The sequence below is a fragment of the Pelecanus crispus genome, chromosome 27 (assembly GCF_030463565.1).
Source record: "Pelecanus crispus isolate bPelCri1 chromosome 27, bPelCri1.pri, whole genome shotgun sequence".
Lineage (NCBI taxonomy): Eukaryota > Metazoa > Chordata > Aves > Pelecaniformes > Pelecanidae > Pelecanus > Pelecanus crispus.
The window spans coordinates 2,287,424-2,304,349 of record NC_134669.1 but is presented as its reverse complement, the minus strand read 5'-3'; the positions used below and the strand labels follow the sequence as shown (position 1 = coordinate 2,304,349).

At 61.0% G+C, this 16,926-nt stretch overlaps 2 protein-coding genes across 2 annotated transcripts; both read left to right on the top strand.

Annotated features, from left to right (window-relative positions):
- Positions 1-5,633: 5,633 nt before the first annotated feature.
- LOC142596149 (guanylate-binding protein 7-like) lies at positions 5,634-11,636 on the top strand. The gene is made up of 11 exons (XM_075725159.1): positions 5,634-5,667; positions 7,273-7,484; positions 7,578-7,705; positions 8,114-8,223; positions 8,541-8,743; positions 8,861-9,103; positions 9,401-9,681; positions 10,068-10,280; positions 10,406-10,508; positions 10,639-10,832; positions 10,970-11,636. Exons 2-11 carry the CDS (start codon positions 7,292-7,294, stop codon positions 11,138-11,140), a joined length of 1,839 nt encoding a protein of 612 aa, XP_075581274.1. The 5' UTR covers positions 5,634-5,667; positions 7,273-7,291; the 3' UTR covers positions 11,141-11,636.
- Positions 11,637-14,407: 2,771 nt separating this feature from the next.
- FDX2 (ferredoxin 2) lies at positions 14,408-16,405 on the top strand. The gene is made up of 4 exons (XM_075725235.1): positions 14,408-14,523; positions 14,633-14,739; positions 15,189-15,276; positions 16,064-16,405. Exons 1-4 carry the CDS (start codon positions 14,408-14,410, stop codon positions 16,218-16,220), a joined length of 468 nt encoding a protein of 155 aa, XP_075581350.1. The 3' UTR covers positions 16,221-16,405.
- The last annotated feature ends 521 nt before the right edge of the window (positions 16,406-16,926 follow it).

The following is a 16,926-nucleotide window of genomic DNA, read 5'->3' as shown; positions in this document are numbered from 1 at the left end:
TTTGGCAATGGTGGCATCTGCCCGGTGTCGGCACGGTGGCCTCGAACTGGCGCTGCTGGCGTCCTCGCTGTCCTGGCGTGCTGGCATCGATTCGGCGCTGCCGGCATCTGCCCCAGCCTGGTGTCGTGGCCCCAGATTGACGCTGCTGGTGTCCATCCCGTCCTGGCACCCTGGTGCGGTTTCGGTGCTGCCAGTGTCCTCCCGGGTCCCGTCTGCAGCGCAAGGAGAGGGGGGTGAGCAGGTAGCACCCGAGGGGTCACCCTGGGGTGCTGGTGTCCCCCGCAGTGCCGGGGACACCCCAGGGATGCTGGGCCCCCGGTGACGGGTGCTGGGCCCAGCTGGTGCTGGGGTCACCGGCGATGGGGACAGATCCCCGGGGGCAGCCCGCTGCCCCGGTCCTGATGTGGCCCGCTCCCCGGTGCCTCTCCCGGTCCCGGTCTGGTCCCCCGGCACTGGTTCGCTGGCTCCCCGGTGCCAGCCCGGTACCGTCCCCCGCCCCCCTCCCCGGTACTGGCTCCCGCCGCTACCGGCTCCCCCCGCACCAGCTCCCCCCGCTCCCCAGCACTGGGTGCCCCCCCCCCCAGCTTCGCCCCAGTACCGGCTCCCCGCTCCCGGTATCCCCCGCTCCCTGCTCGCCCGGTCCCGATCCCCGCTCCGAGCATCCCCCGCTCCCGGCCGCCGCCCCCGGTCCCAGCCCCACCCCCCCCCGATCCCGGCGTCGCCCTCGGTCCCGACCCCCGGTCCCGGCTCCCCCCGTACCCGGCATCCCCCGATCCGCCCCCCCGCCCCGTTCCCGGTATCCCCCGCTCCGCGGTACCGGACCCCCCGGCCCCGGCGCGGCTGCGCTTGGCCCCGCCCCTCCTGCGGCGCCACCTGGCGGCCGCGCGCAGCGCTGCGGGGGGGCGGGGCGAGGGGCTGCGGGGCGATCGCTGGCCCGCCAAGGGGGCCAGGGCGGAGAGGGGCTGCCGGCCCTCGCCTCCCCACGGCACCGCGGACCCCGGGGCTGCGGCCTCGCCCGGCCTGCGCTCGGCCCGGTCCTGCCCCAGCGCAGCCCCAAAATTGCCAACGCCCGGGGGTTCCTCCCTCGCCAAAGGGGCCAGCAGCCAGAGCCCCGGCCGGCCATCCGCCTCCCTTGTGTCACGAATGCAGGTTTGTGAATCCTGCTGATTGTGCGAATTTATTGTGAATGAGTGACTTTACACAGTTTGATTTAGTAGCGGTTCGGAATTTGCTTGTAGCAAATCGCAGGATTTGATTCCAATATTTTAATAGCGCTCAGTCATCGGTGATTAACAAAGTGATCAGACAAAACTGATCAAAACAGTGACTTAGTTACAGATTCGAAGATGGCAAGGTTCACTCTGTTACTACATGGAAGTACATAAAGGAAAATTGAGTTACACTGAGCTGGAATGATTCACAGAGAGATTGTGGGTGCAGGGGATAAGGGGGACCCTCCCGGTGAGTCCCGAGGTTCAGAACAGACCCCCGTGCTTTCTAAACTCCTTCTCAGAAAGGAGTCGAGGTGCGGCTGGGTCCAAGCTTAGTTTCAGACTTGGTCAACGGTTTATAGGAATAAGGGTAATGGAGCAGTGTAAGACTCACGTTGAAATTAAATCGTACATCTACAGACTACTTAAACTGATTCTCGCATGCATACACGCAAACTTGAATACATATAAAAAAATGGTATACCTGTCAAAAATCCCCCTCGAGTTCAGTGAAATACTCATGTTGAATGTCTTGGCATTTCTCAGCGGGCGAGGGTTGAGCCTCGAGGAGTGAAGGGTTTCAGCCCAGGCTCCACTGTCCATCTTCAGCAATGGACCTCTGATTGTGGCAAACCTTGAGAGTTTGCTGGCTTTGCTGGCTCTGAGAGGCGTCTGAGAGGCTCTGAGAGGCTCAGAGGGAGATGCTGGTGCAGCCCGCCGCAGTCCAGGAGAGCTCCAAGGGCCTCGCTTAGGACTGCTGTTTATAGGATCGTGAGATCGTTGGCTTTAGTCACCAGTAAATTTCCACCCGAGCCACAATTTGGGTCGGTAGTTGCTGGACTTCCAGCAACGATGGTACCGCTCTGTTTCAAGGCTGTCAGGGGTAGCTGTTTGTTCTCGCTCCCCTCGTTAGCCATAATACGGAAATTTTAATAAGGACAGGACCGCTTTCTGCTTCAACCATGTAGGAGTCTCTGGTACAATTAAGGGGCGCAAAGGCCGCGGTCTGGAATTCCTGAGGCCATAAAGTGGTTGAAGAGAGAGAAAAGGGGGGGGGGGAATGCACCACCACACCTTGGCACCGCTTCCACAGCCCCACCAACACCGGGGCTCCGGCTTTGCCTCCCAACGCTCCCAACACTCGCTCTCAGTCTCATTTTCGCCAGAGCCAATATTTAAAAGCCTCGAAATAGCTTCCCCGTAGGGGTGATCCCCACCAGGAGATGTTACTACAGGCAACGAGTCCGCCACAAAGCCGCTCGCAGCTCTTCGTCGTCAGCGGACTTCGTGGTCTGCGGGTGTTCAGAATTTCACAGCGAGACGCATTCCATAGGTTTTTCCCATGTAGAGTTGGTTGGGATTTGCTACAGGCGCCATCGAGCATCTTCCCCTGTGGAGTTTGGGTTTGATACTTTTTGATTTTTGAATGCTTCATCTAGTGTTTTTGTAAGATTGCTGTTAATCATTGCAAATTTAAAGCCTTCCTCTGCCAATCCAGGGATGGTGACGCAGATTCCCTGATTGGTTTGATCCCAAATGTGTACAAACCCACAGATCAATTCCCAGGCCAAACTGGCAGATTTTCCCCATCTTCCCACTATCCCAATAACAAGGAAAATACGGCAAGCGTTGCCACCCGTACCATTACCACACCTTCTATGAACTCAAAGCAGGCATACCAATTCCCCCCATGCAACCACAAAAATAAGGCCAATTCCTTTACCCCAGCAGTGGTGGAGAAGAAATAGATTTCCCGATCCGCCTTTCCCTGATCTGCCTTCCCCCAATCCAAAACCAGGCCTAATGGAATCGGGCAACCGCTGATGCGCGCAGAAACCGACAGCGTTAAGTCCGGCGGTGGGTTTCTGGCAACTTGTGGAATGCGTACAGAAAGAGCGTGGCCAGCGGGAGCAGGGCAGGGATCGTGCCCCCGTGCTCGGCGCTGGGGAGGCCACGCCTGGAATTCTGTGTTTGGTTTTGGGCCCCTCGGCAGGACATTGGGGTGCTGGGGCGTGGCCAGGGAAGGTGGGGAGGGGTCTGGAGCACAAGGAGAACGGTCTGGAGAACTTGTGGGGAGCAGCCGAGGGAGCTGGGGTTGGTTGGTCTGGAGAAGAGGGGGCTGAGGGGAGACCTCATCGCTCTCCCCAACTCCCCGACAGGAGAGGGCAGGGAGGGGGGTGGGCTCTTCTCCCAAGGAACAAGCAATGGGACGAGAGGAGATGGCCTCAAGCTGTGCCAGGGGAGGCTGAGATTGGATCTTGGGAGAAATTTCCTCACGGAAGGAGCGGTCAAGTGTTGGAAGGGTCTGCCCAGAGAGGTGGGGGAGTCCCCAGCCCTGGAGGGGTTCAAGAACCGGGCAGAGGTGGCACTGGGGGCCATGGTTTAGTGGCCATGGGGTGTTGGGGTGACGTTGGGCTGATGGTCTGAGAGCTCCTGTCCAACCTTAGCCATTCCTGGTCTGACTTCATGGAAAAATGATCCAAGCCAGGAACATGAAATTATGGCTCTGCCCTTAATTGGTTTGGTGGTGGGCTTGGCAGTGTCAGGTCAATGGTTGGACTGGATGATCTTCAAGGTCTTTGCCCACGTCAACGATTCCGTGATTCCTGGTTTGACTTTCATGACAAAAATAATCCAGCCACCATGCCAGGATCATGAAATTAATTATCACTTGACCCTTAATTGGTTTGGTGGTGGCCTTGGCAGTGTCAGGTCAATGGTTGGACTGGACGATCTTCAAGCTCTTTGCCAACCTCAACGATTCCGTGATTCTCTGCAGGGCTGCTCTCCATCCCTTCACCCCCAGCCTGCGCTGATACCGGGGGTTGCCCCATCCCAGGTGCAGCACCTTGCACTTGGCCTTGCTGAACCTCAGGAGGTTCACGCCGGCCCAACCTCTCCAGCTTGGAGTTCCCTCTTGTTTCCAGGCATTTTCACTTCTCCAAGAGCAGTCACGGTTTCGGGGGGGATACACGCTGTCCCACCCCTCCACCAGATACCCAGGAACGTCGCTTCCGAGGATGGAGGCTGGATCTTCTCCGTCGGAAGCTGGAGTTCTAAACCTTCCGGGGCAGGGATGATTTTCGTTTGGGTCTGTCCCGCTGCGTTGGTGTCGGGGCTGCCGGGGGTCAGCCTGGACTTTGCCACGGGGGAGGCTGTAAGTCAGGAGGGAGATCCTGGGCACTGCACTGGGACAGGCGCCAGCTACTGGGGCGAGTGGGGGTCCCAGTACGAGCTACTGGGGTGAGTGGGGATCCCAGTGCCAGCTACTGGGGTGAGTGGGGGTCCCAGTACGAGCTACTGGGGTGAATGGGGGTCCCAGTACGAGCTACTGGGGTGAGTGGGGGTCCCCAGGGCCAGCTACTGGGATGAGTGGGGATCCCAGAACCAGCTGCTGGGGTGAGTGGGGATCCCAGAGCCAGCTGCTGGGGTGAGTGGGGGTCCCAGTGCCAGCTACTGGGGTGAGTGGGGGTCCCAGTGCGAGCTACTGGGGTGAGTGGGGATCCCAGTGCCAGCTACTGGGGTGAGTGGGGGTCCCAGTGCGAGGTACTGGGGTGAGTGGGGATCCCAGTGCTAGCTACTGGAGTGAATGGAAATCCCAGTATGAGCTACTGGAGTGAATGGAGATCCCAATATGAACTACTGGGGTGAGTGGGGTCCCAGTACGAGCTACTGGGGTGAGCAGAGTGCCAGAACCAGCTACTGGGGTGAGCAGTGTCCCAGTACGTGCTACTGGGGTGAGCAGAGTGCCAGAACCAGCTACTGGGGTGAGCGGTGTCCCAGTACAAGCTACCGGAGCCAGTGGGGTCCCCGTGCCAGATATTGGGTGAGTGGGGGGGGTCTCAGTGCAGCTACTGCAGCAGATGGGGGTCTCAGCCACCAGTCACAGGGGTGGGAACGGTGTGTGTCCCAAATAGCAGCTACTGGGAAGGACTGGTGTGAGCGAGGGGCTCGGTGCCCGTGTCTGGAGCGGGACCACGGGTGACAGCCCGTGTCCCTGGTGCCAGCCGAGGGCGGGGGACACAAATGTCTGTGTCTCGCTCCATCCCGGTGTGCGCTCACCATCAGACTCGGGGCTGGAGCGGCCAGCGAGGAGGGGGCCGCTGGCTCCAGGCTGGGGTATGAGGGGAGGCAAGGGTCCCAGGCAGGCGAGGGGACCCGTGAGCGTGGGGTGGCTGTGGGACGAGCGTGCCAGTGCTGGGTGTTTGCAGCAGACATCGAGATGGCCCAGGGGACAGTTTTCATGCGTAGGGGCTGGCCGGGGCCAAAGCACGGGCCATGTCTCTGCGGGGGGGGTTCCTCCCCGCTCTCTGCTCCTGCCTTTCACTTTCGCTCTGACTCTCCCTTGTTTCCCGGAATAGGCGAGGGGGGCCAGCCAAGGGCACAAGATAAAGGGCAGCGCAGGACCCAGGCTGCAGCAAACTCTTGCAGCCCAGGACAGGCGACGAAGACGACGGTGAGTCCCTTGCCCTAATCCCTCCTGCCCACCCCGTGCAAGCAGCCCTGGACGCTGGGGCTGCAGGGTGACTCCTGGGGACCCCGGGAAGTGAGAGGGACCCCAGCAAGTGCCAGGGACCCCGCCGGCTGGGAGGAGGATGAGGTGCAGAGGTGTGATCAGGCTCTGGGGCGGAGCAAGGGGAATGGGGGGCCATGAGCCTGCGTTCAAGCCCCCCAGGCTTTGCGTGCAAGTTCGGACTTGCCTAAGCTTGGACCCTGTGCCCTAACCTTTCCTCTCCTCCCTACTGTGCTGCTGTGCGGCCTCTTGTCCCCCCGTGGCAATCACCTTGATGCTCCTGGAAGAGAGCAGGGCTCGTGAAGTCCACAGAGAGGATTCCAAGCCCAGACCTGGGCAGTGTCGGTGGAGCTCACCGTTGCCAGAGCCAGTCCCGGCGTGTCCGGGAGGTTGCAGTGGGGAAGCTTCTGGGTCTGGGCATGGGATGAGACGCTGTGCTGCTTCCATGGCCGTGGGGTCTACTGGTACCTGTAAACCTGGGCGATGGCCGGAGTTGTTGTGGTCTAACCCCAGCCAGCAACTGAGCCCCACGCAGCCGCTCGCTTGCTCCCCCGCCAGTGGGATGGGGGAGAGAATCAGAAGAGTAAAAGTGAGAACATTCGTGAGTTGAGATAAAGACAGTTTAATAGGTGAGGCAAAAGCCACGCACGCAAGCAAAGCGAAATGGTGAGCTGGGGTCAGCTCACAGATCACGCGGCAAACGTCGCAGCGGTGCTCAGGACGTAGCGCAGAGTACTCCCGCTATCCCCGGGGCTTTCAGAAACGGAGCTATTTCTGTTGCGAGGCAAACGGGCCGGGGCTGGGCACCTAGAATCATAGAATCATCGCATCGTTTAGGTTGGAAAAGACCTTGAAGATCATCCAGTCCAACCATTAACCTACACTGCCAAGCCCACACTAAACCAGTCAAGGGTAGACGAGACTGAACCATGTCCCCAAGTGCCACCTCTGCCCTTTTTTTGAACGCTTCCAGGGATGGGGACTCCCCCACCTCTCTGGGCAGCCTGTTCCAATTCTTGACTACCCTTTCCGTGAAGAAATTTTTCCTAATATCCAACCTAAACCTCCCCTGGCGCAGCTTGAGCCCATTTCCTCTCGTCCCATCGCTAACTACTTGGGAGAAGAGACCAACACCCACCTCACTACACCCTCGTGCCAAGCAGCTGCAGAGAGTGATGAGGTCTCCCCTCAGCCTCCTCTTCTCCAGACCAACCAACCCCAGCTCCCTCAGCCGCTCCCCCCCAGCCCTGTGCTCCAGACCCTTCCCCAGCTCCGCTGCCCTTCCCTGGACACGCTCCAGCACCCCAATGTCCTTCCTGTACTGAGGGGCCCAAAACTGGACACAGCATTCCAGGTGACCTCTTCAAAAGTGCCACCGTGGTCTTCACAGCATGGCTTGCGAGGGGCAGAAAGAGGAGGTGTGGTGGAAGGAATTTGGTGCAAATGATTTGCTTGGGAAGAGGCAGTAGGACGATGATGACTGTCCCTGTTTGGACTGTGGGGTGTCCCCACCTTGTTAACCAGCCCGTCTCGCCGTCTCCTCCGCAGGCTGCGTTTGCTGCCAGCGATGGCATCTGAAATCCTCATGCCGGTGCCCGTCTGCCTCATTGAGAACAGCCCGAGGAAGGGGCTGGTGGTCCGGGAGGAGGCCCGGCAGGTGCTGTCGGAGGTCACGCAGCCTGTGGTGGTGGTGGCCATCGCAGGGCCGTACCGCACTGGCAAGTCCTACCTCATGAACAGGCTGGCTCGTCAGAGGAAAGGTGAGGGAGGGCCCAGCCCTGGACGGCCAGGGTACCCGGGGTTTCCTACTCTGTCTTTAAATCACTGCTGAGACCCCCGCGTCCTGCCCACAGGTTTCCCCTTGGCCTGCAGCGTGCGGTCCCACACCAAAGGTATCTGGATGTGGTGTCTACCTCACCCCAGCCGGCCTGGCCACACTCTGGTGATGCTGGACACTGAAGGGCTGGGCGACGTGGAGAAGGTGTGGAAGAAGCAGAAGCTGCCTTTGCGCATTCCCGGCACTTTGAGGGGCCCTCAAGCCGTGGTGACCAGAGCGCAGGTGTTCCCACCGCCTCTGCTGGCCTTCAGCCCATGTGCATGGGAAGGAGGTCGGGGTGGACAAGTTGCCAAATTCCTTGCTCTTGTGGAAAAGAGCAGCAGAAGAGGAACGAGGAGCTCGGGGAGCACTTTGATAGAGCCTGAGAGTCTTAACTCTTGAGTTGAGGACAAGGGCAGCTACAGAAAGACATGGTGATGGCATGGGGGTGGGCCTCTCCAAAGAGTGGTCTTGCCGTGGCCTGTGGGTTAGGGGCATTCAGGGTCTGGGGATTTGGGGTTTTGCTCATACTTCGGGGGTCTTGTTGACAAGAGCCAAGTGTTGTTGTTCCAGGGCAACAACACGAATGATGCGTGGCTCTTTGTGCTAACCGTACTGCTCTCCAGCACCCTGATGTACAACAGCAGAGGCACCATTGACCAGCAAGCCGTGGACCAGCTGCAGTATCCTTGGTGGGACAGCAGCACCAGGGATGCCCTCCTCTCCCTGTGTGCTGGGCCGGGGGCTGACAAATGCCAGCTCCTCCAACAGCTGCAGAACCTTCTGTGGTGCGCGGTGACGTGCTTGGCGTCCTTAGGAGTCCCATGCTGTGGGCCTCAGGGCTGAGGGGTTTTCTCCCTCCTCCTTCTGGCTGTTCCAGGCCGTTCCCCTCCGTCCCCGCCGAGGCTCCTCTCTTCCCCATGAAGCGCTGAGTGGTTGCAGGATGGCGATGCCCCTGCATTCAGAGCTGACGTCCCAGTTTCCTTAGCCAGCTCCCTAGCTGTGTAATGAAGCTGACCGAGCTTGTCAGGTTGAAAGCAGCACCCAAGGAGAGCGAAGATGAACTGGCGGATTCAGAAAGATTTGTCCTCTTCTTCCCGACTTTTGTCTGGGCTGTCCGGGATTTCACCCTGCAGCTGGAGATGGATGGGCAGGAAATCTCTGAGGACGAATACTTGGAGAACGCGCTGAAGCTAAAGGCCGGTAAGGGAATGGTGCTGTGCTGCTGGAGACGTCCAGCCCCAGGCACAGCAGCATGTCAGTGCAATTGAACAACAGCCCAAGCCCAGTGAACTTGCTCCATGTCCTCTAACCCCACAGGTAGCAGCCCGGAGACCCAATGCTACAACCAGCCCCGGGAATGCATCCGCCAGTTCTTTCCGGAGCGCAAGTGCTTTGTTTTTGAGCAACCGGCCAGCAGGAGGGAGCTGGTCCACTTGGAGGAGCTTCAGGATGATGAGATCAATCCCCAGTTCCAGGAGCAGGTGGAGAAGTTCTGCAGCTATGTCTGGCAAAAGTCTCCACCCAAGACCATCCCTGGTGGCCACATCATAACAGGGACCTGTGAGTACCGCTGTCCAGAGGGTTGGATGGCCAGCAGCTCTTGGGACTGTGTCTGGGGAAGGATCAAATGCCGAGTCAAAGGATGCAGGAGGGGAAAGGGAGAGCTTTTCTGCTGGCTGCTGTCCCTGCCTCTGGGTTTTGAGCTTCTGAATGTTGCAGGAGGGGTGGGAAAGAGTTAGGAGATGTTCAGGAAGCCTCTGGCGGGTGGGCAGCAGGGACATGGCAGGACCCAGGGCTGAAGGGGAGCCTGCGTTTTGTTCAGGCTGCAGATCTCTCATCCTTGGTCCTCTTCGGCAGTGCTGGGGAAACTGGCGGAGATCTACGTGGAGGCCGTCCGGAGCGGGGAAGTGCCGTGCGTGGAGAGTGCGGCGCTCGCCCTGGCAAAGACTGAGAACGCAGCGGCAGTGAAAGCGGCTGTGACGTTGTACCAGGATCTGATGGAGCAGCGGGCACAGCTGCCGATGGAGACTGTTCAGGAGCTGCTGGAGCTGCACAGACAGTGCGAGCGGGAGGCGCTGGAGCTGTTCATGGCACGGGCATTCATGGACAACATCTGCGATTTCCAGGAAGATCTCATAGTAGGTGGTCCCCAGCCCAGCCAGGATTCCCCCAGGGACACCATCATCCCCTGGGCTTTGGGGAAACAGCATGGTCCTGGGGGGCAGATGTGTGCCTGCCCTGGCTGGAAGCCTGCAGCCTTCCACGCTTCCCCTGTCCTGCTGACTGTGTCTTGTGTTTTGGGAAGCCCGTGGTCCCTGGCGTGCTCTCTGCTCCTGTGCACCTTGGTCCAGAGATGTCCGCGGGTGCAGAATGCCCTCCCCGTCTGTCACCTCCCAGCTGATTACCCCACAGACTGCAGCTCCCAATTTCCATGTCAACCTGGCTTGATTTTTGCCTCGCATGAGAGTGGTGGACGCAGCCCAGCCCAGGGGCTGATGCCTTCCCTCTGCATCTTTCCGGACAGCACCAGGTAAAGGCAGTCAAGGAGAAGTTCTGCATGGACAACGAGCAGGCATCCCGTGACAAGTGCGAGGCTGCTCTCGGGAACCTCTCCCAAGACATGCAGAGACGACTCAGTGATGGTGCCTACCACGTGTCAGGCGGTTACGAGTTGTTCAGAGGAGACCAGCAGGCACTGGTGGAGAAATATCGGGAGCTGCCTGGCAAGGGGGTGAAGGTAGGAACAAGAGCAGCTCCCCTTCAAGGGGAGAGGCTCCATGTCCCATCCCCTTCCCCCAAGAAAGCATTTCTGCCCAGCTGCTCTTTCTCCTCTTGACTCCTCTTCTACCTGTGCTCCTACAGGCTGATGCTGTCCTGCAGGAGTTCCTCCAAAGCAGAGAGGCTCTGGCCAAAAGCATCCTCAGCGCAGACCGCTCCCTCACAGAGAAGGACAAGGAGATGAAAAGTAACTTCTGGACTGGAGAAATGCCACTGCGTGTAGAGGGCCAAGCGTGCTGCAGGGGGACACCAGTACTCCTTGGGGGCTTGTGCGCTCGGCTCCTGCCCTTGCATCACCTCTCTTTCTCCGTCACCAGGTGCGCAAGAGCAGCATGAGAGAGCTGAGCAGGAGAGGGAGGTGCAGAGGAAGAGGGAGGCTGAAGACAAACAGAAGATGCAGGAGCAGTTACGCAGCTGTGAAGAGCACATTCTTCAGCTGAAAAAGAAGCTGGAGGATCACCGTGAGAAGCAGCAGGAGAAGCACAGGAAGATGATCAGGCGTAAACCACAGGTACCAAGTGGGAGAGCGCAGGTGCCAAGATGTGGCTAGCAGGCAGGAATGGCAAAGTGGTCCCAGCTGGGTCCCTCCCGTTGCTTCTTGGCTCTGTGCACTCCATGCCCTCGCTGACAACCTGCCCGTCTTCACAGGAGGTGAGCGTGTTGCTCAAAGAAGGCTTACCTGAAAAAGCCAACCGCCTGCACGTGGTGACCTTGAGGCTGGAGCAGGAAAATCGCAGCATCTGGCATGAGATCATGTCCTTCATCAGACGAATTGCACTGTTGCTGTTTGGCGCTGTGTGTTCCCTGTTCTGTGTCTGAGCACGGTGACAGCTTAAATAACCTCTGTAGTAACAAAGTGAGAGGGGTGTGTAGTGTCACCACATGCAAGTCTGTTAAATTCTGAAAGCTTTTCCTGCAAGATGCTTGTCACAGAGTACGGACGTGACATCCGCGCTCCCTTGAACAGTGCTTGCACAGCATCGAGACCTTTTCTGCTCCTCACCCGCCAGCGAGCAGGCTTGGGGGGGGAAAGAAGTTGGGAGGGGACACAGATAACCCCAAGTGACCAAAGGGATATGCCGGACCGTAGGACACCATGCTCAAGCAATAAAAGCTTGGGAAAAGAGGGAGGAAGGGAGGATGTTTGGAGTGATGGCGCTTCTCTTCCCAAGCCACCATGACGTGTGCTGGAGCCCTGCTTTCCTGGAGATGGCTGAACATCTGCCAGCCGATGGGAAGTGGTGAACAAATTCCTCATCTTGCTTTGTTTGCGTGCATGGCTTCTGTTTTACCTATTAAACTGTCTTTATTTCCATCCCCGAGTTGTCTCACTTTCACCCTTCCCATTCCCTCCCCCGTTCCCCAAGATGTGTGGGGCTTAGCTGCCTACCGGGGTCAACCCACGGCACTTGTGCACAAAGGGGTTTCCCTCTTCCCTCCAGGGAATTAAATCTTCAGCTGCGCCGTGAGAAGCAGCAGGGACACGAACCGTTCCAGTAGCGTGAAGGTGTAGGGGGTTTGGAGTTCTTTATGGCCAGAGGGGCTGGTCCAAGGGCAGTCACCCCATGGCGCAAGCCCCCGAAACGACTTTCCTGCTGCGTGGGCACTGCACCCGTGCAGGGGAGCTCTGCAGAGCGCAGCCCCTGCTCACCCAGCAAGGTCCCGGGGAACCTCCTGAGGACAAAGCGCAGGCTCTGTTCCTTGACGCGCTCTTGTGCTGGTGCTGTTTTCCCTCCGGAGCCCCCACACCGTGAGAGCCGGTGCCCCTCCATGGCAAGGCTCCAGCCCTGGGAGCCATCCCGCCACGTGCCCAACGAGATCGTAGCCCTGCAGCTGCACACAGGTCTCTTAACTCCTCGGGTTCATTCCCCGTCCCACCTGCATTAATGTAGAGAGACTTCAGAGAGGCACCCCAGCATGTTGTGGAATCAGCGAATCATCGATTCTAGTAGAGAAATAAAGAAAACTGGTAAAAGGAGAGAGCCTGGTTCATTGTTATTTATGACTGAAATCTCAGTTCGGCTACACTCCGGGAAGCTCTCAAATCAGCCGCACAAGACTTGAAGAATTTGGGAGAATTACGCACGGAGGCTTGGATGACCGGGATGACCGCGTTTCTCCCGTCACCATTCACGCGTCCTAAAAACACGAGTTGAGGAAGCGCATCTTGGGGAGGTGGGGGGACCTCCCCAAGGCACCTCCGAGACCACCTTTGAGGTCTAAGCGCTTGCGCAAGGCTCCAGGTAGAGCCGACTTGGTACCCACCTTCGTATTGCAGACGGACGGTCTGCAGCGGGCAGGGAACGAGCCGAGACCGCTACCAGAAAGGCCATGGGAGAGGACATCTGGTGCTCGGGGAGAGAAGGAGGAAGGGTGGACGTTCAAGGTTATGGCGTTTCTCTTCCCAAGTCTCCATCACATGCGGCAAAGCTCTGCTTCCCTAGAAACGGTCGAACATCTGCCCGCCGATGGGAAGCACCACAGGGCTCATTTTCATAGAATCATAGAATCATGGAATTGTTTAGGTTGGAAAAGACCTTGAAGATCATCCAGTCCAACCATTAACCTACACTACCAAGTCTACTCTAAACCAATCAAGGGTAGACGAGACTGAACCATGTCCCAAAGTGCTACCTCTGCCCGTTTTTTGAACATCTGCGGGCCAGCCCTCTAAAACGTCCATCGAGTTCATTTCATCCGTGCCTTTGGGCTCCATCTGTCACAGCGATCTTCTGGGGCCGGAGCGATGGTGTGCGGTGTTGGATTGTTGTGTGTTGAAGCCAGCTGTGGTTCCGTCACCGCTGCGCTTTGCTCGGTTGAAGTTCCTTCGTCATTAATCTGGGTGATTCTTACTGGAAGACCATTGATGTGGCGTATGGCAACCATAGAAGTGATGACATGCAGTATTATATAGGAATTAAGGTCATACGGTTCAGTTCGTTGACTATTTTCATCCAAAACCAAATCCCCTTGAGGTACCCATCAGAATTCCCCATCCTCCCGCGTCACTCACCAAGTACACGCAAGTCCTTGAGCAAACGCAATCCCACGGATGGGTTTGCCTTCGCCCAAGGGGGGAGTAACCCAGACCGTCTTCCCCAGCGTACTTTTTACGCGCACTACAGGGACTTTATCCCCTTCTACACTATGTAAAAGTGTTGACGGGGCAGGGCCAGCTGGCTTGGCAGCCCCCCCGGTGTTGACTCACCAGGTGGCCTTTGCTAAACGTGCGTCCCGACGTTCACACGCCCCAGCACCCGTTGCTCTTGGGGCAGGCTTTAACCCCATGAACCGCAGAATCACGGAATCGTTTAGGTCGGAAAAGACCTTTAAGATCAGCCGGTCCAACTGTTAGCCCAGCGCTGCCAAGCCCACCGCTAAGCCACATCCCCGAGCGCCGCGTCGACGTGTTTTTTCCGATACCCCCAGGGATGGGGACTCCAAATCGTGATCGGCGATCTCTTGTTTTCGTGATCTCGTTTTCTGCAGCTTCTTGGAAAGCTGCATGACCCCGTCTCCCATTTCCTTTGGCCAGCAGCGTGTCTAGCATTCGCTGTGACATCCTTAGCCCTCACGAGGTAGCACCTGCCCCCCTCGAATTGGGGGGGGGACACCCCGACCCCCCCACACTGCCCCCTGTCCTGCCCCCCCCCCAACTTGTCCCTACCCCCCCCAATATGCCCAAGCAAGGCGGGGGGGGGGGGTGTGTCTGGGTGTTGTGTCCCCCCCATGCAAGGCGTCCCCCCCTTTCTGGGGTGATGTTCCCCCCCCTTCTTTATGCGTGGGGTCCCCTCCATGTCTCCCCCCCAATTTGGGGAGCTCCCCTGCGCCCCCTCCTTATGCAAGGAGCCCCCCACCGGCCATTATAGAGGCCCCCCTGGGTCCCCCTCCTCGTGCAAGGCCCCCCCCAATGCGAGGGGGCCCCTTTACCCCCCCCATGTGAGGGTGAGGGTGTGTGTGTCCCCGGGAGGTTTAATGGACGCACGGGGGGGGGGGGGGGCATTGGGACCTGCGCGTCTCCCTCCCTGGCCCCGCCCTCTCCGCCGCGGCCCTGGTCACGTGGCGGCGGTCACGTGCCGCCCCATCATGGCGGCGTCCATGGCGGCGGCGAGCGGCGGCTTCGTGACGCGGCGGCTGCTGCGGGGAGCGGCGCGGGGCCTGAGCGGCGGCAGGGCCGCGGCGGAGGAGCCCGAGGGCGCCGTGTGGGTCCCGGGGCGGCGGCGGGGCCTGAGCCGGGGCGGCGGGGCCGGTACCGGTACCGGGAGCGGGGGGGTCCCGGTGCTGACTCCCGGTGTCGCGTCCCCTCCCCAGGGTGAACGTCGTCTTCGTGGACCGGGCGGGGCGTCACGTCCCGGTGCGGGGCCGCGTCGGGGACAACGTGCTGCACCTGGCGCAGCGGCACGGGCTGGAGCTGGAGGGTCGGTACCGGTACCGGTACCGGCGGCGGGGCGGGCCCGGGGCGGGGGGAGGCACGATCGTACCGGGACTGGGGCCAGGAGCGGGATCGGGAGCGGGACCGGGGCGGGGGGTCCCAACCGGGTTGGGACCGGGGGGTCGGTGCCAGGGGGGGGTCTGCTGCTGAACGGGGGCGGGGCGGGGGTGTCCTAGGGGCGGGGGTCCCGATGTCGGGAATCCCGGTGCTGAGCGGGGCGGGGGGGGGGTGTCCCGGTGCTGAGGAGGGGGTGTCCCGGTGCCGGGGGTCCCGGTGCTGAGCGGGGGGGGTGGTCCCGGTGCTGAGGAGGGGTGGTTGCAGTGCTGGGGGTCCCGGTGCTGAGCGGGGAGGGGGGATCCCGGTGGCGGGGGTCCCGGTGCTGAGGAGGGGGGGTCCCAGTGCCGGGGGTCCCGGTGCTGAGCAGGGGTCCCGCAGGCGCCTGCGAGGCCTCCCTGGCCTGCTCCACCTGCCACGTCTACGTCAGTGCCCCCCATCTCGAGCGGCTCCCGGCCCCCGACGAGCGGTAACGGTCCCCCCGGGCCCCCCGGTGCCGTGACCCGCCCTGTGCCCCCCATGTCGTGTCCCACCCCCACTCTCCCCCCCTCTGGGGACCCCCAGAACCCCCCAGAGACCCCCCGGGAATACTTGACACCCCCACCAGGACCCAGCAAACCCCCTGGGGACCCCTGATCCCCCTCCTAGGGACCCCCCAGCACCCACATCACAGAGCCCTGACCCCCCCCCAGGGACCACAGCCCCCCCCCCCCCCCCAGAACCCCTGACCCCCCTCCCTGGGACCCAGCAGCCCCCCTGGGACCCCCCTGCCGTCCCCACCAGGGACCACAGCCCCCCCAGAACCCCTGATCCCCCTCCCTGGGACCCCCATGACTCCTCCCCAGACCCCAACAGCTCCCCCCAGGGTATCCCTGACCCCCCCCCAGACCCCACAACACCCCCCCAGGGACAACCCTGACCCCCCCAGGGACCACTGTGACCCCCCCCAGACCCAAACACCCCCCCTAGGGACAACCCTGACCCACCCCAGACCCCAACACCCCCCCCCAAGGGACCACCCTGACCCCCCCCAGACCCCAACACCCCCCCAGGGACAACTCTGACCCCCCCCAGATCCCTCAACACCCCCCCCATGAACCCCCAATGCCCCTCAAGTCCCCACCAGCACCCCAACAACCCCCCCGTGACCTCCTCCGCAGCCCCCTCCACAACCCTGTGCGACCCCTCTCCACGGCTCTGGGGGTCCGTGTGTGTGCCCCCCCCCAATTTTTTTGTGTGTGTGTGTGTCCCCCCAGGGAAGACGACCTGCTGGACCAGGCCCCGCTGCTGCAGGAGAATTCGCGCCTGGGCTGCCAGATCCTGCTGACGCCGGAGCTGGAGGGAGCCCACTTCGTCCTCCCCAAGGTCACCCGCAACTTCTACGTGGACGGCCACGTCCCCAAACCCCACTGATGGCGGCGGGGGGGGCACGACGCCCCCCCGGCGGGATGACACCCCCCCAAAAGTCGGCTACAGCCCCCAGCGAGCAGGGTGGCAGCCCCTCGGGGCGGCGGGGACCCCCCACCCTGAGCAGGAGACGCTGCGGGACGGTGACGGCAGAGCTGGGGGGGGGGGGCTGATTGTGGGGAGGGGGTGCCATCAGGCTCTGCGCCCCCCCCCCCCCCCCCCCCCCCCCCCCAATTTGGGATAATGAGCATTGCAGTTTGTTAATAATAAATCTTGGCTGAGCGGTGCTCGGGGGCCCTCTGCATTGGGATTTGGGGGGACCCTTTGGGGTCAGCCCCCTTGGCTGGGGGGGGGGCTCTGAGCAGGACCTGGCCGGTTCTAGGGGGGGCTCAGTGTGTGGGGCACAGCCCCCCTCCCCGGTGCTGCCCCATCCTGGGGGGGGTCCCTGCCCCACCTGGGGTTTTCCCCCCCCCCCCGCCCAGGGTCTCTGCCCCATCCTGGGGGGGGTCCCTGCCCCATCAGGGGGTCCCTGCCCCATACAGGGTTGTGCCCCATCCTGGGGGGGGGGGGGTCCTGCCCCACTCTTTGGGGAGGTCCCTGCCCCATCTGGGGGTCCCTGCCCTGTCCTGGGGGGGTTATGCCCCACCCTAGGGGGTCCCCGCCCTATCTGGGGTCCTGCCCCACCCTGGGGGGTCCCGCCCTGTCCTGGGGG